The 26,078-nt window shown below is 44.5% G+C and overlaps 4 protein-coding genes across 4 annotated transcripts; 2 read left to right on the top strand and 2 right to left on the bottom strand.

Moving 5' to 3' along the window:
* Positions 1–2,373: 2,373 nt before the first annotated feature.
* On the bottom strand, positions 2,374–6,137 carry LOC101766513 (tubulin beta-5 chain). Its single transcript, XM_004967605.3, has 4 exons — positions 5,981–6,137; positions 4,950–5,365; positions 3,905–4,174; positions 2,374–3,272 (listed from the first exon to the last, which is right to left on the bottom strand). The coding sequence occupies exons 2-4, from the start codon at positions 5,341–5,343 to the stop codon at positions 2,599–2,601; spliced, it is 1,338 nt and encodes a 445-aa protein (XP_004967662.1). The 5' UTR covers positions 5,344–5,365; positions 5,981–6,137; the 3' UTR covers positions 2,374–2,598.
* A 4,775-nt stretch (positions 6,138–10,912) lies between these two features.
* On the bottom strand, positions 10,913–17,606 carry LOC101765971. The gene is made up of 4 exons (XM_012845867.2): positions 16,860–17,606; positions 13,323–13,486; positions 11,574–13,117; positions 10,913–11,305 (listed from the first exon to the last, which is right to left on the bottom strand). The coding sequence occupies exons 1-3, from the start codon at positions 17,455–17,457 to the stop codon at positions 12,041–12,043; spliced, it is 1,839 nt and encodes a 612-aa protein (XP_012701321.1). The 5' UTR covers positions 17,458–17,606; the 3' UTR covers positions 10,913–11,305; positions 11,574–12,040.
* A 201-nt stretch (positions 17,607–17,807) lies between these two features.
* Positions 17,808–23,425, top strand: LOC101765559 (gamma carbonic anhydrase 1, mitochondrial). The gene is made up of 5 exons (XM_004967603.4): positions 17,808–18,091; positions 20,419–20,562; positions 22,038–22,163; positions 22,400–22,551; positions 22,877–23,425. The coding sequence occupies exons 1-5, from the start codon at positions 17,977–17,979 to the stop codon at positions 23,129–23,131; spliced, it is 792 nt and encodes a 263-aa protein (XP_004967660.1). The 5' UTR covers positions 17,808–17,976; the 3' UTR covers positions 23,132–23,425.
* A 1,352-nt stretch (positions 23,426–24,777) lies between these two features.
* LOC101765155 (calvin cycle protein CP12-2, chloroplastic) lies at positions 24,778–25,541 on the top strand. Its single transcript, XM_004967602.4, has one exon. The coding sequence runs from the start codon at positions 24,867–24,869 to the stop codon at positions 25,242–25,244; it is 378 nt and encodes a 125-aa protein (XP_004967659.1). The 5' UTR covers positions 24,778–24,866; the 3' UTR covers positions 25,245–25,541.
* The last annotated feature ends 537 nt before the right edge of the window (positions 25,542–26,078 follow it).

Here is a 26,078-nt window from a genome sequence, read left to right as displayed (position 1 = left end):
GTGTAGCTAAAAAGCCTAGAGCTTTCAGACACTGAAGTTGGGAGCAATGGACTTCGACATCTCTCAGGTTTGTTTATGCTAGCAGTATCGCAGTTGTTTTTTTTTTCTCTTCCTTTTAATAGCTACCCATAGAGCCGTTTATATTCCATATTGGGTTATTAATTTACACTGTTGGTGCTGCAGCCTTTTACAAAATTGATATGTGTTCTCAATAGATGCTTCTTACTCTTACACTTCATCATTTCTTGCTTTAAGTTGTTACACACTAGGATGATTTTTAAATTATTAAATTTGTCGTTTGCATTTGTTTCAGAAACAATTCTTAAGTTGTTCTATTTCTGCAGGTCTATGTAATTTGCAGAGCATCAATATCTCTTTTACATTGGTCTGAGGAAAATTTCTGGCTTGAGTTCACTGAAGTCTCTTAATCTTGACAATCGATAATTCACAAATACTGGTTTAGCAGCTCTTACAATTATGCTCCTCATATTAGTTGGATATAGTATGATCGTTTTTATTTAAACAAAAGCATCTTACCACCTACAAGGAATTTCATTGACAGAAAATTGTTTGACAGTTATGTTAATTTTGCATGATGTTATCATTTCTCTGATCAGCTCATTTCATTTTCTGAAGATGATGATTGTTTTGCATATAAATTGTATTGTACTATGGGTTTCCTAGTGACAGTAAGCAATTTTTTTGCATTGTTATAGACTTGATCATCTAAGCATATATCATGGCATTAGCCTTATCATTTGGTTAATGCAGGTCTCACTGGACTGATGCACCTTGACCTGTTTGGAGCTTCCATGATCGATGCTAGCACAAACTGCTCCAGATGTAAGTGCACATATTCAAAAGATTTTGCATGTGGACTACTTACTATGTTGGCACTGAAAAATATAGTTTAGTTGGTTTCTTGGTGCAAACTATCTAGCTAGGGGATCCGTTCCATTTCTTTGCAACCATCTTACAGGAGCATTGCGTCTATTTACATCAGCGAATCTCTTTCCATTTGTAAATAAGAATCTCAACGCATCTTAAACATCACACTGTTGTTTCAGTTTTCAGTAATATTCAGTCCCTGGAGACCTGTGGTGGGTTGATCACGGATGCAGGCGTGAAGAACATCAAGCTGAAACGGCTGATTTGTTATGAGAGGAAAACACTGTTTGGTGGCTGATAAGCCGGCTGAATAAGCTGAAGCGAACAGACCCAAGCACCTGAAAGCTGTGACGTTGTTGAACCTACCTCAAAATGGCAACCTCGCCAACCTGACCAGCGCGCGCCTGGATCAGAGTGATACGGTCGGCACTTCGGCAGCGACCTGTAACTGTAATCAAATGGTGCCTGACTAGAGAGCAGGCCACCCTGTATATATACTTTGCAAGATTGAACAGTCTGTACATAGGTCTTTGTCTTCTGTCATGTCGGTGTGCCTGACGGACGCCGGCATCCGTGTACCCCCACGAATGCTGTGATGGGAAGGAACAATTGTGGGGTGCTGCTGTGTAAGGGGGTGTTTGTTTCTTTAGTCCCTCCTAAAATTTCTGTCACATCGAATGTTTAGATACTAATTAGGAGTATTAAATATAGACTAATTACAAAACTAATTGCACAGATGGAGACTAATTCACGAGACGAATCTATTAAGCCTAATTAGTTCATGATTTGATAATGTGATGCTACAGTAAACATGTGCTAATGATGGATTAATTAGGCTTAATAGATTCGTCTCGTGAATTAGCCTCCATCTGTGTAATTAGTTTTATAATTAGCTCATATTTAGTCCTCCTAATTAACCTCCGAATATTCGATGTGACATAAATTTTAGGAGGTCCTAAAGATCCAAACACCCCCTAAATAGATTGTTGCACTGCTAAATACTGCATCTGCTGTGTAAATAGGTTTTATGCCAGTTTTGATGTGATGACTTGCTCACAGAAATTGGTGCCACCTGCTGCAGCCACGCATGCCTGACGGTACATTTTCAGGGCCAAGTTCTGCTACTCCTGTGCCCTGCTCCAGAATCTCCGAAGGGAGTGGCACCGCGCCGACATCATCCTCGCCGTCGACGCCATGGGCTGCTACGCATTCCGCTCAGCGCCTCAGCCAAGACCACGAGCTCTTTCGCCGCTACAGGCAAGGTTACACTTAAAACCCAGTCCCACGGCCACACCTACCTACTGGTTTACTATTTCGTTACATGCATTTGTTGCGAGCTGATACATTTGATGGCAAACAGGACGCGATGCAGTACTTGTTTCGTTTCACACAGCAAAATCGGTGCCGAGCGGTGCTGATCTACTAATTTTGGCAAATTCGCACAGGCACAGGAATGGAAAGAACCATCACACTAACAAGCAAGCAGATACAATAATCCAATACTCCTCCCATATATCAAGCAGTGCAGGCGAACATGTCTTTCTGGTGATAACAGAGGATAAGCGGTAGCATGCAGCATGCTACCACGGAGGTACGTACTACATACTCAGCATAACATACGCGAATAACAATAACCAAACATACGCAAGCTCCAGCTTAAAGCAAACCAGGATCCCGAGGGTACAACAGGCGACAGGGGTCCAGACCACCTTACTCGTCCTGGATCGCCTCCTCATCCTCGTACTCACCCTCCTCATCAGCAGTGGCATCCTGGTACTGCTGGTACTCGGACACCAGGTCGTTCATGTTGCTCTCTGCCTCAGTGAACTCCATCTCGTCCATGCCCTCACCAGTGTACCAATGCAAGAAAGCCTTCCTCCTGAACATAGCAGTGAACTGCTCACTCACACGGCGGAACATCTCCTGGATGGAGGTGGAGTTTCCGATGAAGGTGGAGGCCATGGAGAGGCCACGTGGCGGGATGTCACAGACGCTGGACTTGACGTTGTTGGGGATCCACTCCACGAAGTAGGAAGAGTTCTTGTTCTGGACATTGATCATCTGCTCGTCCACCTCCTTGGTGCTCATCTTGCCACGGAACATGGCAGAGGCCGTGAGGTAGCGGCCGTGGCGCGGGTCAGCAGCGCACATCATGTTCTTGGCATCCCACATCTGCTGGGTCAGCTCAGGGACGGTGAGGGCACGGTACTGCTGCGAGCCACGCGAGGTGAGTGGCGCAAAGCCGACCATGAAGAAGTGGAGACGAGGGAAGGGGATCAAGTTGACAGCAAGCTTGCGAAGGTCAGAGTTCAGCTGTCCTGGGAAGCGGAGACAGCAAGTGACACCACTCATTGTAGCACTGATCAAGTGGTTCAAGTCTCCAACTGTTCAGAAACAAAAGCAAGTCAGATAAGTATCAAGAATTTCAATATAATAAACAACTAATGTCTAAACAGCAAACAGTTCACTGCTATGTTAAAAAAAGACCAGAGTTTTTTCAGCAAGTGCACATTATAATTACAACAAGAAATGGCAAATGTCTATAAACAGCAAACAGGTGTAAAGACTTATTATCTGATAACCCAGCATTAATTATTTAGTTAGATAACAACCTAATAGCTAGATATCTAACTGTGCAGCTGCCATCCCAAGGTACTACCTATAATGAGACAAACAAGTAACATGCATCATATGTACATTGGCTGCAATGGATTCAACCAGCTCATCGACAGCAAGATGGTGAAGTAATGAGTTGGCTTGGCTCATGCATAGGACAAATGCAAAACATACTAACTGAAACCGATACACCATAAACATCAATATTTGCTTGCTTGGGCAGCCATATTTATCTACCTACTAACCACGCACATACCACAATAACATCAACTGATGTACCAGTACAAAATACAAGAACTGAATTGAGTTACCGAGTACAACTACATCAGGAGCATAAATCTATCAGATAAGGCTATCACAGTTCAAACAGGATAATTAAACTGAGTATAAATCAACTTACAGCTAGGAGTGGTTAGCTTCAGAGTACGGAAGCAAATGTCATAAAGAGCCTCATTGTCAAGGACCATGCACTCATCAGCATTCTCCACCAACTGATGGACAGATAGTGTTGCATTGTATGGCTCAACAACAGTATCTGAGACCTTCGGCGAAGGGAAGACAGAAAATGTGAGCATCATCCGATCAGGGTACTCCTCCCTGATCTTTGAGATCAGAAGGGTGCCCATTCCAGATCCAGTGCCTCCTCCAAGGGAATGGCAAACTTGGAAGCCTGATCACAGAAAGGCAAATAAATCCATGAGTTGCAGCGTACACAATCTAGATGCAAATAAACTACAATCTAGATGCAAATAAAATTAAACTGTTTAGACTAAGGACTATCTTGAAAGTTGCATAGTAAGAACCTTGTGCACAAACCAGATGCAGACAATCACATTTTACTTATCACAAAGAAAAGGATTGTGTGGTCCAATATAAGCAAGAGAAATATCTATTGCAGACACCAACCACATATCCCATATCTAATCTAAACATTTAAACAGTTTTTAATAAAATATGAAAGGAATCAAACCACAAACATCGGTCAAACCACATCAAGCAATATGTATATAAAAAACACTAGACAAACAACATGCTAATCCTTGTCAGTGAACTTAATTTTGCAGTTAAAACCAGGAAAAAACAATATTCAGAAAGATGCTCATTTGGCTGCACTTAACAGTACTAGCATATATCAATGACGAACAACAGTAAAAATAGATCTTGCAATACATTTGGAATCAACATTATACAATACTAAAGCTCATCAGATGCAAACACACACTAGCCAACAAAAAAGTAATACTGCTAGAAATGGAAAGCAAGCAAACTTAAAGGCTAAATAATCAAATGATCACGCCTCCCAAAAAACTAATAGCACCAAATCTAAAAGTGCTCCTATCAGATCTAACACGCATCACAACAATCACGCAAGCATAATTAACAGCGAGCTTTCAGGTCAAAAGGTAATAACAGTGAGCATTTCAGGATGCCAAATAGAAATCAACCTTGCAGGCAGTCGCAGTTCTCAGCCTCCTTCCTCACGACATCAAGCACAGAGTCGATAAGCTCAGCGCCCTCAGTGTAGTGGCCCTTGGCCCAGTTGTTCCCCGCGCCAGACTGGCCGAAGACGAAGTTGTCAGGGCGGAAGATCTGGCCGTACGGCCCGGTGCGGACGCTGTCCATGGTACCAGGCTCGAGGTCCATGAGCACGGCGCGCGGGACGAAGCGGCCGCATGAGGCCTCATTGTAGTAGACGTTGACGCGCTCGAGCTGGAGGTCGGAGGTGCCAACGTAGCGGCCGGTGGGGTCGATGCCGTGCTCGTCGCACACCACCTCCCAGAACTTGGAGCCAATCTGGTTGCCGCACTGGCCGCCCTGGATGTGGAGGATCTCCCTCATGGCTGGATCTCAAGGTAGGTAGCTGCAGGTGGGAAGGGAGCAGAGGGAGGTTAGTCGCGAGAAAACGATGGGACATTACTCCGACATGCGAGTTCAGGACCAGATCTGTGGACGAATCACTAGCTCGAGCTCGAAATCAAACAGATCCGGCCACAAAATGCAACGGAAACAGGGGAAAAGTTGCCCAAAAAAAGTTAAGGGTCGCAGAAAACTTAAACCGCTGGCGGCAGCATCTCGCCGCAAGTGAAGAGCAGCTTGAGATCTATTTGAAATTTCCAAGAGAAACCTCAGCGACCCTATGAGCAAACCCAAGCCCCCAAATCTCAAATACGAACCGAGAACTTTTGAATTCGCCAGCCCGGTGATACATGATTTGAAAACCAAACGCCACAAAAAAATTCAGGGCGCTGCAGATCTTCGCAGAACTAGCCTCGCCAGCAGCGACGCGAACCGCTAAATCCACCCAAACCTAGCCCCCATATTCAAACAAACCCTCACCGCAAATGGGAACCTACAAAATCCCCAAATCTGCTACTACCAAGCGAAAATCCCCCACGGAAACATATAACAAAACCAAAAATCTCACAAAAATCCGGCGCTAGGAACAGGAAACGGGACAAGGATTTCGCAGCATTACCTCACAGAAGCGAGTGGGCCGTCGGTTGAGAGGGAGAGGGGCGAGAGGGGTATGGTAAATGGAATGGGCGAGAGGGCGAGTGCCCTAGAAAGGGGTTGGATTTTATAGTGGGCGCGGGGGCTAGGGCGGCGGATCGGACGGCCCAGCCGCGTTCCCTCCAACGCCGCGCCTCGGCCGCCCAGGGCCGTCCGATCGCTCCCATCGGGCGGCCGGCCGCGTCGGGTTCGAAAACGGCCCGTTGGGCGCTTGGATTTTGAAATTTTTCGGGTGTCCGCTTGCGGGACGGTGAAAATGACGTGGTTGCCCCGCGGGACGGAACGGAGGTTGCGAAGTGACGTAACTGCCCCGGGCGCGTCTCGCGGTCTCGGCGTTTGTTAGCTTCCGATTTTTATTTTTATTTTTTTGCGAGGGATTGCCCTGTTTCGTTTTGCGAGTACATTGGAAATTCAGAATCATAGATTTGTTACACGTGGCATGAGAATGATACTTGAGTCTTGGGTTTTTTATTGTCTTTTGTTAACAATTTCAAATTTAGATATAAATTACTTTTTATATTAAGTTTGTATATTGAAAATAACTATCTCAAAATGTAGTTCCGTGTAGAAGTATGCTTTTGCTATGTTTCATAAAAATTTGTAATGAAGAGTACTAGTCATTGTTATTTTTAAGGCGTGTTGAAATCTAGTGAGTATTTGTTACCTTATTAGTATTTCATGATTCAATTATATTTTTGTCACTACCGGAATAGTGTTGATTTTTCTATTAATGCACTAAGTTACATATCTTAGCTTACGTTTTAACTTAGGTTAACCATTAACTAAGCAACTACTTAACTGCCCAAGTTGTGGCATGCCAAAAAGCTCTTGTTGCTTTCATATACTTCATTTTTGCTCAAACCAAATATATAAATAAACTTTTACAGGTTTACCTCCATATAAACTAGACTAAAAACTCCAAAAACAACTTTTTGAGCTGCAATTTAGCACTTATTGTTCTCCTACGGGAAATAGGCACTTACGATACTTGTTTATATATAAGAAGACTAAGAATTCAAAGATACCAAGGCTAGTTGTGAAAATGAGCATTCGAGTGTGGCGTGTTAGTCATGATAGAACGGTGATGAATGGTAACATTTGGATTGGGGCCTAAGCACGTGATGTAAAAGAGGATTTTGCAAGTAGTGGTGGTGATGGGAGGATTTGGTGAGTGGTGGTGTGCCAATTTACCACGTATCCGTATGCATTTGCAACGTAATGGTGATCATGGTAGCACCCTACGTGTTTTCCATAGTGCAAGCAAAATCGCTTGTTGTTATGGCGGTATGGAAGATAGTCACAAACACATGGTTTTGGCAAAAAAGAAAGGGGCAGGGAGGGGGTTCAATTGGTCTGATCACACATGATGGAAAAAAGGGCTAGAAAATGAGATGGGACATGAAAAACCTGATCTTCACATGTAAGGGCCTGTTTGGTTTAACATGCTTATGCATAAGCAACTTAAAATAAGCAAATAAGTTGCTTATGAAATCAATCATTCTTGCTTACGGGGTTGCTTAATTTTAGCAAATAAGCAACACAAGAGTTGCTTATGGGGACTAAAAGGTGCACTTTACACCTCCTACCCTCATTCAATGCACTCTACTCCTCTTTCTCCCCTCCCCCGTTGCCGGATCCCCCGCTCCCGCGTCGGCCCGCCGCTCCTGCCCCGCCCCGGCCGCCGGCTTCCGCCCGCCGCTCCTGCAAGATCCGATTGCCGAACCTGGCGACGGGGGATTCGGGCTGCGGGGCCGAGTCATCGAAGTCGTCGAGGACGTCTCTGGCCTCGTACACGACGTCGATGAGCTGCTGAAGCCACGCGTGGAGGTCCCGACTTTTGTCTGGCCTCGTACACGCGAGGAGGGGTAGCAACAAGGGGCAAATATGACAATGTCCACCTCATTCAATGCTCATAAGTAAAGGTATCCAAACAACTAGACTAAAAATAAGCCACTCCAAATAAGCAACTTTAAGTTGCTTATAATAAGCAACTCAAACCAAACGGCCCTAAATAGAAATAAACATCTAGAATTGTGTATTACGATAGTAGGAAAAATAGTTCAGAAAAATTGGTATACATATTTTAGCATAGAGAGGGAGTTACACGAGATGTTTTGTTCTACCAAGGCCTTGTTCGGTTCCCAATTTGGGAGTGCCAAAGTTAGAATTTTGCTATAAATGCGCAACTGTAGCATTTCGTTTGTATTTGTGAATTATTGTCCAAACATTGACTAATTAGACTCAAAAGATTCGTCTCGCAAAGTACAACAAAACTGTGCAATTAGTTTTTGATTTCGTCTACATTTAGTACTTCATGCATGTACCGCAAGTTTGATGTGATGGGAAATCTTCTTTTTGCATAATGCCAAAGTTGGGAATTTGGGGGTAACTAAACATGCCCCAAGATCTCAGGTACCATATTGGCGTATACAAAAGAAGAATCATTGCGATAGGAATAAGAAGACTGGGAGACAATGACCAGAGGCAGAGAGGTGAGAAACGGAGGAAATCGTAGCTGTTAGCATGCAATGAAGGGATGTTCAATGGTGCCACATTAGTGTTTTTTTTCTTTTCGAAAAGCTCACATTAGTGTTGCTCAGCACAGAAAACTGGCAAATAGCATGTTGTGACTTGGTGCAAAAGGGAGCTCGTTAGGGGGGAGATGGGTGGTCGAATCTCGTTCGTCTCATTTCTATCAACATGACAAATATGGAAATATTCTATTACTCTACAAGGGAAAAGTCGTAAACAGAAACTTTGACTCTTCACATTTTTAGCAGACGAGTTGCACGGGGCATGCTGTGCGGCCAAGATCCAGGCTATTTGGCCGAGTGAAACGTACAGGATAGACCATAGACAATAGACTTTATGGCGAAAAATGATGCGGGGGGCAGATGGGTCATATGACAGGGAAGTGGCAGGCCGTGGCGATGGATACGGAGCAGCAGGCGAGGAGCGTCCATTTGGCTTAATCATCGTAGTCAAGCAGCGGGTTTGACCTTTCGGCTCGAGCAGCGGGTTTATTTATTTATTTATATATATCCGCCGGGCGCCGGCGACGCACTGCTGACACGGTCACTCTCCTCCCGTAGTCCGCACACCACCTCGCACATGGCTACGGCCTACGGGCACACACTCTGTCCTACCACGTAGTAGTACTAACCAACATGTGCATCAGAAGGCCACGCAGACAGAAACAGGATCTCGATCCCATCGTCCTTCCTTCCAGCTGCATCGTCTCCTTTTGTTACCGCTAGTTACTTACTCGACAGGAAAAGCAAAAAAACATTTAACATTGTATGGTAATTCTTTGACTGTAGCTTGAGCTTGTTCAAGTGCAGTGACAGAGCTGCTGATGAACAGATAGCAAAAGCCAGGCTGGTCGGAAAGGGACGCTGGGCGCTGGCTGGGTTGTTCTGAACGCGGTGCGTGCTCCGTAATTCAATCATTGTAGTAGGCCTCACAATCCCATTCATGGTACTAGAGTGTGTTGCTGTGTGCATGAGATGAGAGAGAGACCAGGATTCCAGCGGCGGATCCAGATCACTCTATCCCTGCTGGCACTGTCGAGCAACGCTGGTTCCAACCGCAGGGCAACAAGCCAGCCAAGACGGCCGCCCGGTCCGCCCCGACCCCGAGCTGTGGATGCGCTGCGATGCCTTTGCGTGCTGTTGAGTCCATCGCGCACCTCCTCTGATCCGAAAGGCTAGCCTGCAGCAGCCTTCCTTGGTGGGCCGCAGATATTTGCCACCACGAACGGAATGGCCTATCCGGCTATCCCCATCGTCTCCCGTGAGAGGAGAAACGAGATGGTTTCCCGTGACGAGCGGCGGCAGGTCACATGTGCGCGGACCGCAGGAAAACCTCTGCGCGAACGGGCAGCGGCCGCGGCTGCTTGTTGTTGGCGCCGTGCGGCGGCGGTTATTTTCCCTTTCCTGGGAGAGAGGCGGAGAAGATGCGGCTGTTGCTCGCCGCTGGCCAGTGGCCACCTCCCCGCGTGTGGCCCGGCGCCCCGGCGAGATGCGCTCCGATCCCTGTTGCCAGCCACCCGTACCACATGTGCCGCTACAGATCGATCGGGAGTCGGATGGATGCTGCCGAGGCGGTCAGTCGCAGGCACATGGGCAGCTCGCTTGCACACCTGTACCAGCGTTTGTGTCGTGTCCCCATCCAAAGGTGGTCACTCGCCGCCGTTGCTCTCCCCTGCGCGGCTGTGCCGGGAGCCCGGGACAGGACAAGCGCACAATATCTCCATCCTAATCTAATCTAAAAATAAGGTGGTGGAGAGGCGATTAACAACTCGCTGATGGGGATCTCTCGCTCCCTGATCGCATCGTTTGGTAGACCTAATTAGCTGCCTTGTCCTTTCCATAAGATGACGCCGACAGCTCCTTTTTTCTCGTTGGAAGAGTTAAAACAATGTCCTCACCAGCTGTCGCAAAAAGGGACCCGTGTTAATGGAGAACCCAGAACCGTTTAAAAATAACATCATAAAGATCAAAGGAGCATCGGAAAAGCATCGCTGGTTGGTTCTGTGATGGTCCTGCTAGGTGATCTTGTAATATCTCACCGATGCTCCAAGTGGAGATCCGTGATCCGAACGCATCGAGCTGAAGAAGCACATGTCCCTAGTTGCCTGCTCGCCAATTGTGTGTGGGTTGAGACTTGAGATGCCACCTAAGTACCTAACTAACACGAGCTTATGCAAGAAGCGAGGCAGCAGGCCAAGGATTGGTCACTTGACATGATCGAGCTGCAAACTGTTGCTCCATCATGATATGTCAGCTTCAAGCCGTAGAGGCATAGAGCACACGCCACGCTCAGAATGCCCGCATCCCAACCTGATACGATACTATTTTTACGTCATATGCGATTATGCGAAAGGTGCAACGGCTCATCCAGGACAATCTGCATGTCATTTTCGGGGGCGTCCGTTTCTGTCGCAACTACAAGCTTGCTTGTGCTCAAAGTGGGCGCAAATCGTGATGCTAAGAAACGTCCAGCGTCAACTCTGGTTGGGAAATCTCCTCAAGCGCACACTTGCTATTGCATATAATTGTCTCTGGGTTTCTATGATCAGTCTGCCAAAATCGCCGAGCCACTTTCCAGCTGGGTTTTCTTTCTTTTCTTTAACCTGCAGACGTTGCTTCTACCAGTGAAAATGTGCACGCACCAAGCCACCAACCGCATCTTCCGATTTTTCTTCAGATACACACTTTCTACATCTGTTCCATTAGAGAGGTGTAGGAGAGGGATCGCGTGCCCCGGATCTGGTTGCAATATCATTGCTCTGGACAGAGACAAAAAAAAAGAGGATGATGTTAAGCCTGCATCTCAATTCTGAAGCATACAGGGAAACGCTAGTCACACGGACCAAAAGAAAAAACCACACATTTTAGTTAGCTATGTGCATATCTGACAACTTTTCTTGTTGCAGCTGTTCATGATCCCTTTGTGCCTTGGAGGCTTGGACTAATGAGTACAGACAATATTGAATCGCTACAGAATTAGAGTACAGACTAATGAGTACTTCGTACTTTGGACAAAAAGAATCATACCAGTTTCAGCCTCCCATGATTTAGTGTCTGCAGGGACTCTAGTTGGGGCATTGCTATCAATGAGGTCCATAGCATCAATATCATATCCAAAACTAACACCGTGAGTTGAATTATCAGCTTAGCCAACTAAATACTTTTCCCTCACCAACCCAATAAAAGATCCAGGTATTCAGGACCTTAAAATCATAGCTTGTTCAGCACATAATTCATGGCAGAAGCAGAACTCCAAAATGATCATCTTTGGTGGCATAACCAACTGTAATCAACAACAGACACATTTGATTGCACAGCTTCAAGGTCACATAATTTACAAAGACCATAGAATGGTTGATCCTGGTGCATCCTAACATAAATGTCATCACATGTTTCGAACGTAGGAGCAAGTCAGCCTGTTTCCTTGGACCCCTTTGATGACAATCGATGCTTTTCTGGGGGCAAAAAAGTAATTTGCAGAACAACAAAGGCTACTAATGCTTCTGGTGACAAACAACAGCGCTACAAGATGAATCTGAGTCAATCAACCACAAATCCATCTTTTCAAGTTGCTTTTGAACTGAATCTGAAGCCATACTGTGAGACCAGAAAAGCACATTACTTTGACCTTCTGATGTTGATTTGTTTGAGGTGTTAGGCCCTAATTCGATAACTCTCATCTCCTCACCCAGTTTTCCTAGCTTAGCACCAGCACCGTTTGCCAACACTTCAGTCAGTATAGGAACAAAATTCTTCTGGTCGAGGGAAGCAGAAAAATCACTAGACGTACACATCGCTTTAACTCTTGATATAGTATGCTCATTCCATGCTTTTTTCGACTCTACTGAGCTCCTTATAAACATCAATCCTACATCTGCGCTAAAGAAGTCAACTGACTGATCTGATGGCTCAATCAACTTACCGCCAAGTGAAATCATATTTCCATTTTGTAGCCATAGATTGTAGCCCAGGTCCAAGCAAGCTTTTATCACATATGATTTAACCAATGTTTCCTTAGCAAAATAATCAGAGCCCATAAAACTACTCATTTTGATGCTCTGAAGAAATCCAATACCATCAATGACAGGATATCCTCTATGAGCAATATCATCCAGAAACTCTGATTTGTCACCAAGGAAAATGTAGTTCTGCATGTCTGCCTTGTCAAGATGGCAAATCAAGTTTCTTGCAAATCTCTCTTCTATTGAGTACAAACTTACAAGTACAACAGTACTTTTTAGTTGCACCGATTTGAGCACAGAAACAAGTTCACTAAATTTTCTAACAACTCTTCCTGGTCGAACTTCATCGAAGCAAAAATCATACCACTTTAGCTTCTTTAGAGGCTGTAATTCCCATAAATTGAAATCAAGATTCTTCCCATCCAACAAAGTAGAATCCGGCCCAACACTTTTCCCATAGTTCACTCCTGCATCCCTATGAGATACACTGAGGGCCCTTTCCTTCAGGAAGTTTGTGTAGATATTGAAGTATCCACGTGAGTGCACAAATTTAATGAACCAAGGAGTCCATATTCTCTCGCCCATCTTTTTATACCATCCTGTAGTTTTCTGCAAAGGTTGGGGGTGAATAACAGCATCAGTCAAGCTAACAAATTTGACAGAATATAAACTTCATATACTATCTTAGGGAGAAACATGCTAAAGATAATATCTCATACTTTGGCACACTAAAAACTTGACATGAGTTACATAAATCGTTCTGTTACCACAGTAACTAAAGAAGCACATAGATATTAAGGAAAAGAAAGTTTACCATGCCTTGGAGAATAGGCTTGAGCCCTTTGGCTTTGTGTTCATCGTACCATAGTCGAAATTCTTTCCATGGTTTTGGAAAGAGAAGTTGCCCCCATGTGCCTACCATCTGATACAAGAAGAGCCGAGTCTCACTGTCCAGCTGTATCTTGTTTCCATGTTTACCTGGTTTAGTTCAAGACCAAACTGGTTAACATAGAGTTATTGCCAAACTGCCAGCACTTTCTGTAATCATATAAGGAGTAAGGAATGTGTATATAAGTATCATACAATGTTTTCTTTGGAGTCAAAAAATCAATAGAGTCCTACAGGTCAAAGAATGCAAAAGAACCAACTTTCATAAGACACATCTAGAGGAAAATTTATAGAGTTATTAGTAATGTGATTATAAAAACAATAAGCATACAAATTACTACAAAAGAATAGCCGCCACAAATTCACCTGTAAGTTCAAGTGTGACTGTTTTGTTATGTTGTATTGTACCTAACAAAATCTGTGCCCTCATGATATGGCATTGCACGACCACAACACCAAACCTCTAATTGTCTAGCTTACAAAATAAAGAGATAAAGCAAACATGACCAAACAAAATTCACGGTTGCGATTCCCTAATTAGATACCAGAAAGATACTTGAACAACACTGATAACATACACGTAATTTTTGCAATAGAACCTTTTGTATATTTTGGTAGTTTGTACACCATATCAGCATACAATAAAATTGCAGGTTATCATGGACTGATATCATCAAATTGAATGTTGGACTAGACTAGAAACGGCCCAACCCCATTTTAACAGGGTTAGTCAGCTCTGAACCGGGAGCACAATCTGAATAACATATCAGTCTCCAGGTGTGGGCCTACATTTTAGTCAAAGCCTGGGCCTGTACATTAATAACTTATATTGTACAATGATCAGCCCAGGGGTTCAGTATTTGGACCACTCACACATTATGTTATAATGCAGAGTACAAACTGAATTGCCATTATCCAAACTAAGGTATCCAGAGGAGTTGAGTGGAACTGAAAACATTGCTATTACCTAGACCAAACATATGGCACCTAAGAAACCACCACCTACTCACACTACCAATAACTCAAATAGTGGAGTACATAATCAACAAGTAACAGTTTGGGTTGGTGGCTGGTGCATGATGACTACTGCCTGTATAATAAAGTAAATAAGCTTCTACTTGGAGGTTGGAGCCAGGGCTACTTGCTACTGATGTCTTCATTCTTATCTTGTACAAATAGAAGAAGAAAACTGTAGTGACAACTAATGAACAAGCTGAAACCTGAACAAAGTAACTCTACAGTAATATAGGTGCTAACATGTTAGAGTGATGGATAAATGCTGCAGCTAAAGCATTGTGATTACTGTCCAAGTTAGAATGTTAAAAAATACGCTGCTAGGTGTTAACATCGGATCAGATTTGACACTAGGTACATTCTTATACACTTTATTTTAGATACTTGGCAACATATTCATGTTTGATATAGTATAAAGCAAAGTTTTTTAGGTTCTTAGTTCTTACAGACTTCCCAAATGCCATTCTTTCATTTTCTCTGGACAATTGGCTTAAACAATTTTCCAACATGAGGAGCATTCAACTGGGGGTTAATGAACCTGTACAAATACCACCAGTAGCTACGGCCTTTCCTCATCTAGCAAGGAACATATCATTACAGAACAACACTAATGTAATTGTAGTATCGAATTATATGCATTTATATTATATTGCATTATGACAGTTCACAAAACAAACATTAATTTAGCACCTCCTTGTACCATTCTCCAGCAATCCCATAGCTTTGAAACAAAACGAAGCTTACGCTGTAAAAACACGAAATTACAGCTTATAGTAGGCACAGGCTACCTCAACACTAGAAAATGATGAGAAACTACCTAAATTTCTTGGTTTGTTTGTTTCTTTGGTGCTTGGTGTGGTTTCAAAATGTGTTTTGTTCAGTTTTCGGCGTTAGGTTTGGATTTTACCAGCTGGAAACCAAACAGGTCAAAGAAACTGATCAGTTCAGATTTCTAAACATACCTGGCCATCCTAGCAACCCACTGGCCCAACAGTCCGATTAACACATATGGAGCAAGGCTATGAACACCCTAATACCCCTACTGCAGAAACCCCTCTCTCACAGACCTGCCACGCCTAACTCACCTATCACAGCCTCACCTCACACTGCCCGATGTTGTCCCTCGCCCTGGCTGCACCACAACCTTTGGTCCTTGTCCAAAGCAGTGCCTAATCCCCCTCCAATCCCTAATAACCTGCAGCCAACCAATGGCCCATCGGCCACTGCCCACTAAGAATACCAAACGCCGAGTTCTCAAGCCGGTAGGGATGCAGAAGAAACAAAGAGGGGCATGAGCTCAGCATCTCAACACCGCTCATGCCTCTTGGATTCGTCATCTTGCCAAGGTGCTGTGTACTTAGTGAAATCTAAAATTGGTTTCATGAAAGTGATTTTGCTAATTTCAATTTGGCAGTTTTGCCACTGAGAAGGTGCTTTTGCTGTTTTCTTGAATCAAAGTAAAAATTTCAGTATGTTTGTGTTACCCTAGTGTAAGGTAGTGTCAATGGATTAGGTGAGAAACCAATTTATATCGGTTAATTAGTTCAGTTTTTATCTTCAGCTTGGGTATCTCAGTCGCATTTTTCAGAATCAATCTAACTAAAGAAACCAGATGGTCACTCCTAGGTTCCAGGCAGCCAGTATTTTCCATGAGCACCTCTGTTTGTCCTAGACCATGTCAATAAAGCTTACTGGATCTTGAAGATCAGAAACAAAGCACATTATCCTGAAAAAAAAGTCAGCAAAATAGGCCACGATCACACCCCACTAACCAAATATGACATGGCTGCAGGCAACTAAAAGACCAAAAAAATCAAACAACTTTACAGGCAGAGAGAGACTATGAGATCAATGCCCTCCGAACTATGAATGCATGCTTCAAGGTGAACTTGTGGAGGCATTATTCCTGCTGGCAGAAAACTTTAAGTTGCTAGACTCCAACTTTCTACCGATACACAAGATGATGCCAGAGATTAGAACACAATAGCAAGGTATCATCATTTCTAACTTAGCCTACTTAGTTGCTTCAGATAGTGTTCATAATTCTAGGGACAGAAGCTCTTGGACAAAAACCTACTTAGTTTCTTTTCACATCAGTGGTTAAAGTTCCAGTGTCAGGAGCTCTTGTACAAGATGACAATTAACTTTATAAATCATAAGCGCAGAAATCCATTATAAGCACAAAATCCTCGTAATCAGGCATGAAAACACAAAACAGAGTCAGTCTTCTAACTAATCTCAAAGAACGGGACACATCTGCACAAATGGGGCAGGGAAAAAAAAACCGCGGTGTATATAGCAGCTTCATCTCCCCGAACTACAGAAAACACATCATCTACCACGCCAGGTCCCATTTGTGAATAACAGCCTGCTTTCCCGGATCCTTTCTTCCAAACTAAGGCAAGAGAGTAAACAAGCATTCGCAACTCAGTGATAAATAAGCTCTCACCTGCAACGAACCGAGGTCGCTGCAGCGACGCACCAAACACGTAGGGGCTGTAGTTCTCACGGTCGTAGTAGTACTTCATGACGACCCGCTTGAGGAATCTGTAGTAGAGCGGCGAGACCTGGAGGTCGTCCTCGACGACGAAGGCGAACTCGTCGTCCGAGCCGGGCCACCACGCCTCGATCCACTGCGCCTGGAGCCCAACGTTGGCGGCGCGGTAGTGCACGCGCTTCTCGCCGTGCGGCCACGGGAACGCGTCGACGAAGTCGAGGATCTCGTGCGAGGCGGCGAGGGAGGACAGCGAGGAGTTGGGCGGGCGGTGGTCAAGGAGAACGTGGAGCGCGACGCGGTCCCCGTCGTAGTCGGCGGCGGCGAGGGAGTGGAGGCAGCGGCGGAGCGCGGCGGGGCGGTCGTAGGCGAGAAGCTTGATGAGGAGGGAGAAGCGGCGGGGGTCGGGGCTGGGTTCGGAGCCGGCGGGGCGGAGGAGCGCGGCGGTGGGATGAGTGGAGCGTTGGAGGAGGAGGAGGACGAGGAAGAGGGAGACGGGGATGATGATGAGGAGGAAGCGGAGCGGGAGGAAGCGGCGGCGAGGCGACGCCATTGGAGGTTGGGCGGTGGCGGTGGAGTGGAGTGGTAGAGTGGAGGAGGAGATCAAGGAAGTGCGACGGTGAGATCGACGGAGTTGGAGGGGAAGACATGGGGCGATGGGCCGGCCGCTTGAGGCCCATAACGTTTCTTAATGGTCTTGGGCCTGTACTCTGGGGGTTTGATGACTTTGATCTGGCATTTTGGAAGTATAGGCCCATGGACCATGGCCCGTCGCTGCTGGGCTATTAGGCCTATTTTCCTTTGTCAACCCGTTAGATTCCATCTTCATTTCGACATCACACACCTTTCGCATTTCACTCTCTTCCCAGGGGTAAAACGGTCAATTCCGAGCACCGAGGAAACCCCAGCGGAGCAGGCCCCAGCCTCTGTTCTCCGCCCCCTCCCGTTCCCCTCACCTCGGCTCGCCCCTACTCCGATCCTCCTCCTCGAGATCTCCAAGGCCACGAGCGCTTCCGCACCGCTCCGCCTCCGCCGCGCCCGCCGCTAGCGATTTTGGCCGCCGCCGGGGGAGATGGCAGGCCTGGGAAAGGCGATGTACGCGGTGGGGTTCTGGATCCGGGAGACCGGCCAGGCCCTCGACCGCCTCGGCTGCCGCCTGCAGGGCAACTACTTCTTCCACGAGCAGAGTAAGCGCCGCTGCCCCTCCGCCCCACCCCTTCTCCCCCCGAATCACCCTCCGGTGTCCGTCGATTCGCCCAAGCACTCCGCGAGTGGAGCGGGTTTCGTCTGTCCTGAGCGGCCCGAGAGGAGTCAGCGAATCGGGATTGTTGGATAGGGTTAGGAGCGGTTAGGGAAATGTCGCACTATTGCGCCCGGCTAGGTCGAGCTGCCCAGGGTTTTGGGTTATTAGGTTATTGTGCCCTGATTCGACTCGAAATGGACCTACCTTTTTGTGAGCTCAATGCATTTTCGTGAAATCTAGTGTTGTTTAATGTGTGCATAGTTTCATTGATGTTTCTCTGTAATTGATTGTGTTATAATTCACGAATTGGTAAGATTGGCCGATTAAGGAGGCCAACTATTACCTGTGGATTGTGGATCATGCTTTCTGCAGTATTGGGTTTTACAAGAAGGTGCAAATTCTGTAGAACTTGAAGTTCCTGAGATGTCAAATTGTTGTGTTAATGACTTTAATGATGGTGTTGAGTTGGACATGTATGGTACCGTTGTAGGGTGCCACCCTACTGTATTTCTTCTTTGCAACTACTGTACTTGCTGATTTTCTTTTGCTGAGTACACTGTTTATATTGACCAGGAGTGTTGCTATTTAGATCATTTTTTTATGTCAATGAAGATTTACTTTGTTAGAGTATGTCATTGTTTTATATAATGAGTAATAGTTGGGACCAGAAATATGGATTCTTAAGCCTATTCATCTTTAAACTGATACTTTTGGGAATGATTCAAGTGCAATAGAACTCCGTTGGGTTCTTTTTGTTTTTTTCCTACATTTTCTTTAGCTAATCTTGTATGTACACGTGAGTTGCTTTGCACAGGAGAACATATTATGGAACCAGATGTCTTTCAGCAGAATCTGCCATCTAGCTGGACCCTTGGAACATCTTTGTAGTTTGTACCTAAAAGTGTTGTAGAACCCATGATTTGAGCCGAGGACCTGACATGAACCGTGAGGAGCACCGTGCAGCCACATTCCAGTAACCAAGGGGCATTGCTGCCTTGTTTTCTTCATAGGAAAGCCAGGCATAGAACTGATGCATTTTACCGCCTTCTTTACACGTATTTTTTAACCTTTCCTATGAAGACCGGTGGGATGATAATCTGACCAGTCAACCAATGAATAGGAGGTATACTGATTGGGCAGTTTGGACCTAATAAGTAATTACTGTATCATTAATGAAGCATATTAGGGGAGAACCATTTGGTGAGGAAACTGAAAATGCTTAAGCCATTGAAATTAGGACTTAATGGGATCAGAACGACTTCCAAGTCTAGGTCAACATGTATGGAACAGAAATCGTAACTTCTATAGTTAATTATGTGTTCATGTATGGCATACTTACATTCTCCTAGAGATGAGCTGCTCCTGTGATGGCGTTTTACACAGCATAGATTTGCAGTTTATGTTAGCGCATTGAGGTGGCTAAGAATCATATTGCTAAAAGGTACATTAGGTGTGCTGAATGCATAGTATCTGTGGTTTAAATAAGAAGTGTACTTGGTTCTAGCCTTGGTGTATGGCAGGGGTCAAGGGTTGTCACAACTGTGAGTTGATTTTAGTGCTATGAGTAGCTACCGAGGGTTCTTTTTTATCTGGTGGTGCATACTGTAATTCATTAAGAGTGTAAGGGTGTGTTATATTTGAACCTTTTTCCTTCTTATTGCAATGATATGAGAAAAAAAGAAGCGCATATTAAAAATTTTCATTCATTTTGAATGTTCTGAACATGATAGGGTTAGCTGCCATGCTAGCATGCAACAATAATTGTTTGTGGGAAGATAAATCTCGTGATTTATTTTTAATGTGTAAACAATAGATATATCTTGCAGTAGTCATACATATATTTATACTCCAGCTTGGAAGCATTTAACAATTGTTCTATGCTATATTTCATGTTGGAGAAAGTTTGAAGAATGCATGTAAGCTGCACGATATTATTTATCCTTCTGGTTTTAGACTGTCATCATCTGGATTGTGTGAACTAAAATGGTCGTCCGTCATGTGGCACCTTCGAGTTCTGTCATCTTTTTTCTCTCTCTCTTGGACCATGATTGCTGATAATTTCTAATGTCCATGGCCCCTAGTTTACCGCGTTCAGATGAAATCTTATATATTTTCTTTTGTTCAATCCGGTATTTCTATGCATGATGCTGTCTCCGTAAGATTACCCACGATTTATTTCATTTCAACAGCATTATGATTCTTATACAACTGTTGTTTGTGCAACATTTTTATAACCAAATGCTAACATCATTGCTCTTTGGACAATTTCAGTTTCAAGGCATCGCACACTCATGAACATCTTTGACAAAACCCCTCATGTTCATAGAGATGCATTTGTTGCTCCAAGTGCATCACTTATTGGTGATGTTCAAGTTGGACCAGGAGCTTCCATTTGGTACGGGTGCGTTCTAAGAGGTTTGTGCTTCCTATCCCAGTGAGCATTATTTGTATCATCTTACACACAAAAAGAAAAGAAGAGCTAAGTGGTGGTTACTTCTAAGTTGTCTCTATAACCATATTATAAGCTCATATGCTCATGCATATCATTCAATACTTGAAATGTAAAAGGAAAAAAGAATAGTCATTTGCTTTCTGTTTGTCTCTCTTCGAAGGTCTTTCCTTATGTGACTTAATTGTGTCAAGGTATATTTCTGGATAACTTTGGTGATAATTTTTTTTCATTATTTTACATAACTGACATATGAATATGTAGTGTTAATGTTGGGTTGAAATTTCAATTTGGTGTTCTATTGAGTGGGATTTGCTTCTAATGCAACTGTTTTGATTATGTATACCATTCTTAATCTTGCAACTTATATAGGGATTGGTTCAGTGATTGACATATGTTTGTAGTTGTGGGATGCACATGCACCCTGTTTGTTTTTGTGCAAAAAGAGCACATATCAAAACACAATCAACTTGTGGATAAATAAAATATCCTTTAGGGCCTGCTTGGTTGGGTTAAATCTTGCCCTTATCATGGATCTTGGCTCCACAATAGGTGGGTTCATAAGTCTGTTTTTCCATGACATGTGTGCTTTCGTGCTTCTCAATGTTTGTAACTTGATACACCGTGTTCATTTGACCTTTTTCATCTGGTTTGCATGTTTGGTTGGAGAAAGGTGGTTGCTGAGATACTGTGGGTAGGAGGGGATTTGGGCGATGGACTTTCCTTATTCTACAGAAAATAGGAAATGAGAGGGAGGGAGGGAGGTGTTAAGCTCGGGTTTGTTAGTTAATTGCTCAGCTCATTGCTTATCTCTTCCTTTTGCTAAAGTCAATGGAGCAGTTGAAGCTCCACGATTTGGGCCATGCCTGCCTGCTGTACTCAGCATCAGTACCATCAGTAGAAGGGCAGTATGCCCAGTCACTTTGTAGTACTAGAGTAGATAGATAGTTGGTAGTTTCACTCATGGTTTTGTGTACTCTACATTGACCTTTGGGTCTATAAAGTAGGAAGAGCAGCTGCAGCTCTACCCAGTTCAGCAGCACCAAAGAGTTTGGGTGTGTGTGTGCTGTGCTCCTATCATCTTCTTCTACCTCTAGCTCTAGAGTGTGCGTGTGTTAGAGAGTGAGCTCAGGGAGCTTACCTTGGCCATTGCCAACAGGGTTTTCTGGAATAACCTTGGACTAGTGGCTCATTTCATCTAATGGGTTTCATGATGCTAGAATGTTTGCCTAGGTCAGCCTTCTCCCTTTGCAAGGATAGCTTGGTATTTAAGACTATGGGATAGTTAGTTTGCAGAGTTTTGATCTACAAATAGACAATCCTTAGTATTATTTAGTTGTTTCTTTTTACAATTTTTAAAATTTCTCTGTCTATCATGCTACATTTTGTTCTTCTAAGTTGTTTCTTTGGGTCCTGAACTAGTTTGTGAACTCAATGTCAGGGGATGCAAACAACATTCAGATTGGATCTGGGACCAATATACAAGACAATTCTCTTGTGCATGTGGCGAAGTCTAATCTAAGTGGGAAAGTCTTTCCAACAATTATCGGTGAAAATGTCACAGTAGGTAAATATACCTTTTGGTTCTTATCTCAAGCAACATGTATTTTTTCTTTAATCATTTTTGTCCCATATCACCACACTTTATTGATGAATGATGAGTCACGATCTTACATCAGAATCTAGCACAGCAAACACAATAAGATACTATTTGGCACAACTCTCTGTATGTCTCAGCTCTTCAAAGCTCTTGATCCTGAAATAATACACAAAAATTATCATTTGGAAAACCCCATTTGGCAGGTCATAGCGCTGTCTTACAAGGATGCACCATTGAGGATGAAGCTTTTGTTGGTATGGGGGCAACCCTATTGGATGGTGTCATTGTGGAAAAGCATGGAATGGTTGCTGCCGGAGCCCTCGTAAGACAGAATACAAGGATCCCTTCTGGAGAGGTGGCACACCGTTTCCTCAACTGTCCTTTAGTTTTGGTTCTTATTTAAGCCATCTCTAGCACCTTTGTTTTTTTTCTTTTATTTCATCCAACTGGTTCCACCAAGACATACCCAAAGCAGGGTTTACATGCAATGACGGAACCCAATTGATTATGCTAGATTGCACAGGCCACTTTATTATACGTGTCCTTTGGTGTCTAATATCCATGTGGCATATTAAGTTCTAGTGTCCATGGGTGGAATTGGAACAAGGATATGCTACATGGGTCTTGTTTGGTATCTTATTTCTTGAAATATTTTCTTGACTAATCTCTGTTGGATTTAGGTATGGGGAGGAAACCCTGCCAAATTTCTGAGGAAGCTCACTGATGATGAAATAGCTTTTATTGCTGAATCGGCTGCCAACTATTTTAGTCTGTCCAAGGAGCATGCTGCTGAGAATGCCAAGCCACTTGAGAAGGTTGAGTTCGAGAAGGTGCTGCCCAAGAAGTTTGCTCACCAGGACGAAGAATATGATTCCACGATCGGTGTCACTCGAGAGGCCCCACCAGAGCTGACGCCTCCCACTCCAGCCCAATAAACCTCTGTTTTTTTTCCTGTTTTCTCTTTGCTGCCATTATCGTCTTCTATTGGGACAGTGCTGGATCGTTGATTGGGACACTGTTCCATGAGTCTGGTGGTTTATGTCTACTTTTTCCTCCCCAATAATCTTTGGGTCGAGCAATGTTATAAAGCTGGCCATGCACTTCTTCAAGTTTCTGTATCCAAGTATGTTTAAGATGTGCTCCCTGGAAAGACAGACCCCACTAAATAGACAGACATGCATTGTTTTGACGTGGATACTGAATTACATTATTCTTTCGGTGGTTGGCCAGGAGTAGTGCATTTCCTTTGAAGGCTGGTTTCAGCAATCAGCACCATTGATTGGACCCATAAAGTTTGCAACTAAGTTTTCATGGTTTCTGTCACATATGAATCATCGTTCATAAGCCATAGAGCAGGATTTCTTTACGAACTGATTGATACTGGTTGAACATTGGGCGTATCCAGTGGATTACTGCAACCGGTAACAGTTGCGAGAACTAATGTTCCGAAGGAATTTCGTGGGAACATCATGCTTCCAACGGAATTAGCTATTGTCATTGTGGGGGCATAATCCAGTATTGGAATTCTGTTGGTACGGATGAGCCTCGCAACCTTGTGATGGTAGGGAATGCGAGCCTCTTGCCTGTAAAATTATAATTTGCACCAACAAGAACATGGTTGGACAGACATCCAGCTAGGATGAGATGTGATGGAAATTGGAATTGATTCCTTTGATTGGGAACCTGTTTTCAAGCAGCTGACTTCTCCATGACCGTCTATTTCCTGCTGGAGTACACCGACCTTTTCGACCGGTTGCGGTTTAATTGCTGGAAAACAAAATGGCACCATCAACAAGTGATCTATCGTGGTGGCCTTCAGACAAGAAATATTGTGGTATGTCGATTGAAACTGATTTCGTTCAGTGTCGTAAAATTTCTGCAATTCTTTATGGAGAGTATAATAGCATCATCAGAGATAACAACTTCAACTTTTTCAAAAGTTTCAAAAGGAGATGTAGCTACGTTATGTTGTTTGCTCCACTAGAAGTTGTCCAAAAAGCTGCACCTAACCTCTCACAATATCTTAGATATTTGGTGCATGCTGAAAACGAGATTTTACTCGTCGAATTCACGCACCTACAGGCGGCACAACACAAACCTCACGTCGAAAATGGTGTTGTACACGAACTTTACAAGCGCAAAAACCGCACAAACGCTTGCACACCTGCACTACTGCATGAGCGCAAAAGATCTCCCTCCCAAGTCACACTTGCCCTTCAAATATCTCTACCGCAGTGACGCGTACCACGACGTACGAGTGCCCCAATAGTAGGCAATAAGAAAGGCCCTACTGCCTTTTGACTAAAATGCAGCTTTGAAACAAGTTTTTCGAATTCACGTTTCATACAAGCGGCACGACACGAACCTCACATCGAGTATCGTGTTCTACACGAATTTGCAAGCACAATGCGAGTCTGCTAGAGCAAAAGATCTCCTTCCGAAGTCACACTTGTCCTTCAAGTATCTTAAACGCAGCGACGTGCACCGCAACGAGTGGCCAAGAGCCGATAAGAAACGAGTGCACGTAAAATGGCTTAGCCTGTGACGAACAAAGCTATATATACAATAAACCTCATATCCATCCAAAACAACGCCTCGTACAGTTCTTCAAGTAAAGCCACAACAGATCACAGAAAAAACTTCGAGACACACAGCTAGCTAGCTGCAAAGATGGCGTCGACGGTGGCGAGCCTTTCTACCACGGCGACCTTCGCGGCCGCCGCCGACGTGCTCCCGATGAGGAGGAAGGCCGCCGCGGGGCGCGTCTGGTTCCCGGCCGCGGCGCGCCGCGGCTTCGCGGTGAGGTCGAGCGGGCCGGCCACGCCGCCGGGGATCTCCGACCAGGTGTCGGAGAGCATCAAGAAGGCGGAGCAGACGTGCGAGGGCGAGGAGGGCTCGGGCGAGTGCGCGGCGGCGTGGGACGAGGTGGAGGAGCTCAGCGCCGCGGCGAGCCACGCCCGGGACAAGCTCAAGGAGGACAACGACCCGCTCGAGAAGTACTGCAAGGAGAACCCGGAGACCGACGAGTGCCGCACCTACGACAACTGATCGGCGCGCCTGCTTGCCTGTATGCTAAATTCGTTATAAACATGGTTGAAGGAAGGATATATAGTGAAGTGATGGAAAAGCGGGTTCTAGCTATAACTCGGTGAATTTACACGAAGCTTTAGGTGGATTATGATCCAAAGATAGGACCACTTTGGGACCATAAGTAATCTGAAATAAGCTAGCCATAATTCCAAAGTGGTTTAAAATGAACTTTTACCATAATACCCATGACCTATAATCCAATCTATATAATATCGGTGGATTATAATCTCAAACAAACATAACCTTATATTTCTCTGCCTGCTGTATTATTATTTATAATATACGTGTGTGTTGATATCGATTGAATATAAGAACGCATTAGCAACCCACTTGTTTGGTTCGATCAAGCTGAGAGGAGCGAATCGAGGTCTAGAAACCACCAGAATGTTCTGGATACATGTTTGGGAGGAGGAAGAAGAGGATAGGAGGTAGATCGAGCAGAGCTCCTGAGCTGGGCTCGAGTTCGTGGCCGGGAATTTTTTTTATTTTTTTTATTTTCTTTTATGAATTCGTAGAAATAAATACCCACCGGAGACGGCTGTAGGTTAAAAAAAAAATTAAGAACAATTACCACCAGTTGGAATGGCGGTCGGTTATGTGGTGGTGATGTGGCAGCGGCTGGGGCCCTTACCATCGTTTGAAACGGCTATAGCTGGTTGAAGTGGCTATAGCCGTTTGAAACGGTGGTAAGTCCCCCCCCACCATACCGACCCCTCCCCACCATTCTGCCAGTGGCACTTGCTATCTATAGCTGCTTGAAACGGCTATAGCCGTGTGATACGGTTATAAGTT

The sequence above is a fragment of the Setaria italica genome, chromosome V (assembly GCF_000263155.2).
Source record: "Setaria italica strain Yugu1 chromosome V, Setaria_italica_v2.0, whole genome shotgun sequence".
Classification (NCBI taxonomy): domain Eukaryota; kingdom Viridiplantae; phylum Streptophyta; class Magnoliopsida; order Poales; family Poaceae; genus Setaria; species Setaria italica.
Note: the sequence above shows the minus strand (reverse complement) of the source record. Positions and strands in the feature narration are given on the sequence as shown.

Coding starts and splice junctions, on each gene's coding strand:
- LOC101766513 (XM_004967605.3), bottom strand. CDS start 5,343: ATGAGGGAGATCCTCCACATCCAGGGCGGCCAGTGCGGCAACCAGATT. Junction 4,175..4,949: donor GAACTGCGACTGCCTGCAAG/GTTGATTTCTAT, acceptor TTCTGTGATCAG/GCTTCCAAGTTTGCCATTCC. Junction 3,273..3,904: donor GAAGCTAACCACTCCTAGCT/GTAAGTTGATTT, acceptor GTTTCTGAACAG/TTGGAGACTTGAACCACTTG.
- LOC101765971 (XM_012845867.2), bottom strand. CDS start 17,457: ATGGCGTCGCCTCGCCGCCGCTTCCTCCCGCTCCGCTTCCTCCTCATC. Junction 13,487..16,859: donor GCGACCTCGGTTCGTTGCAG/GTGAGAGCTTAT, acceptor GAACTAAACCAG/GTAAACATGGAAACAAGATA. Junction 13,118..13,322: donor AGCCTATTCTCCAAGGCATG/GTAAACTTTCTT, acceptor CAACCTTTGCAG/AAAACTACAGGATGGTATAA.
- LOC101765559 (XM_004967603.4), top strand. CDS start 17,977: ATGGCAGGCCTGGGAAAGGCGATGTACGCGGTGGGGTTCTGGATCCGG. Junction 18,092..20,418: donor CTACTTCTTCCACGAGCAGA/GTAAGCGCCGCT, acceptor GGACAATTTCAG/TTTCAAGGCATCGCACACTC. Junction 22,164..22,399: donor CGGTGAAAATGTCACAGTAG/GTAAATATACCT, acceptor CCCATTTGGCAG/GTCATAGCGCTGTCTTACAA.
- LOC101765155 (XM_004967602.4), top strand. CDS start 24,867: ATGGCGTCGACGGTGGCGAGCCTTTCTACCACGGCGACCTTCGCGGCC.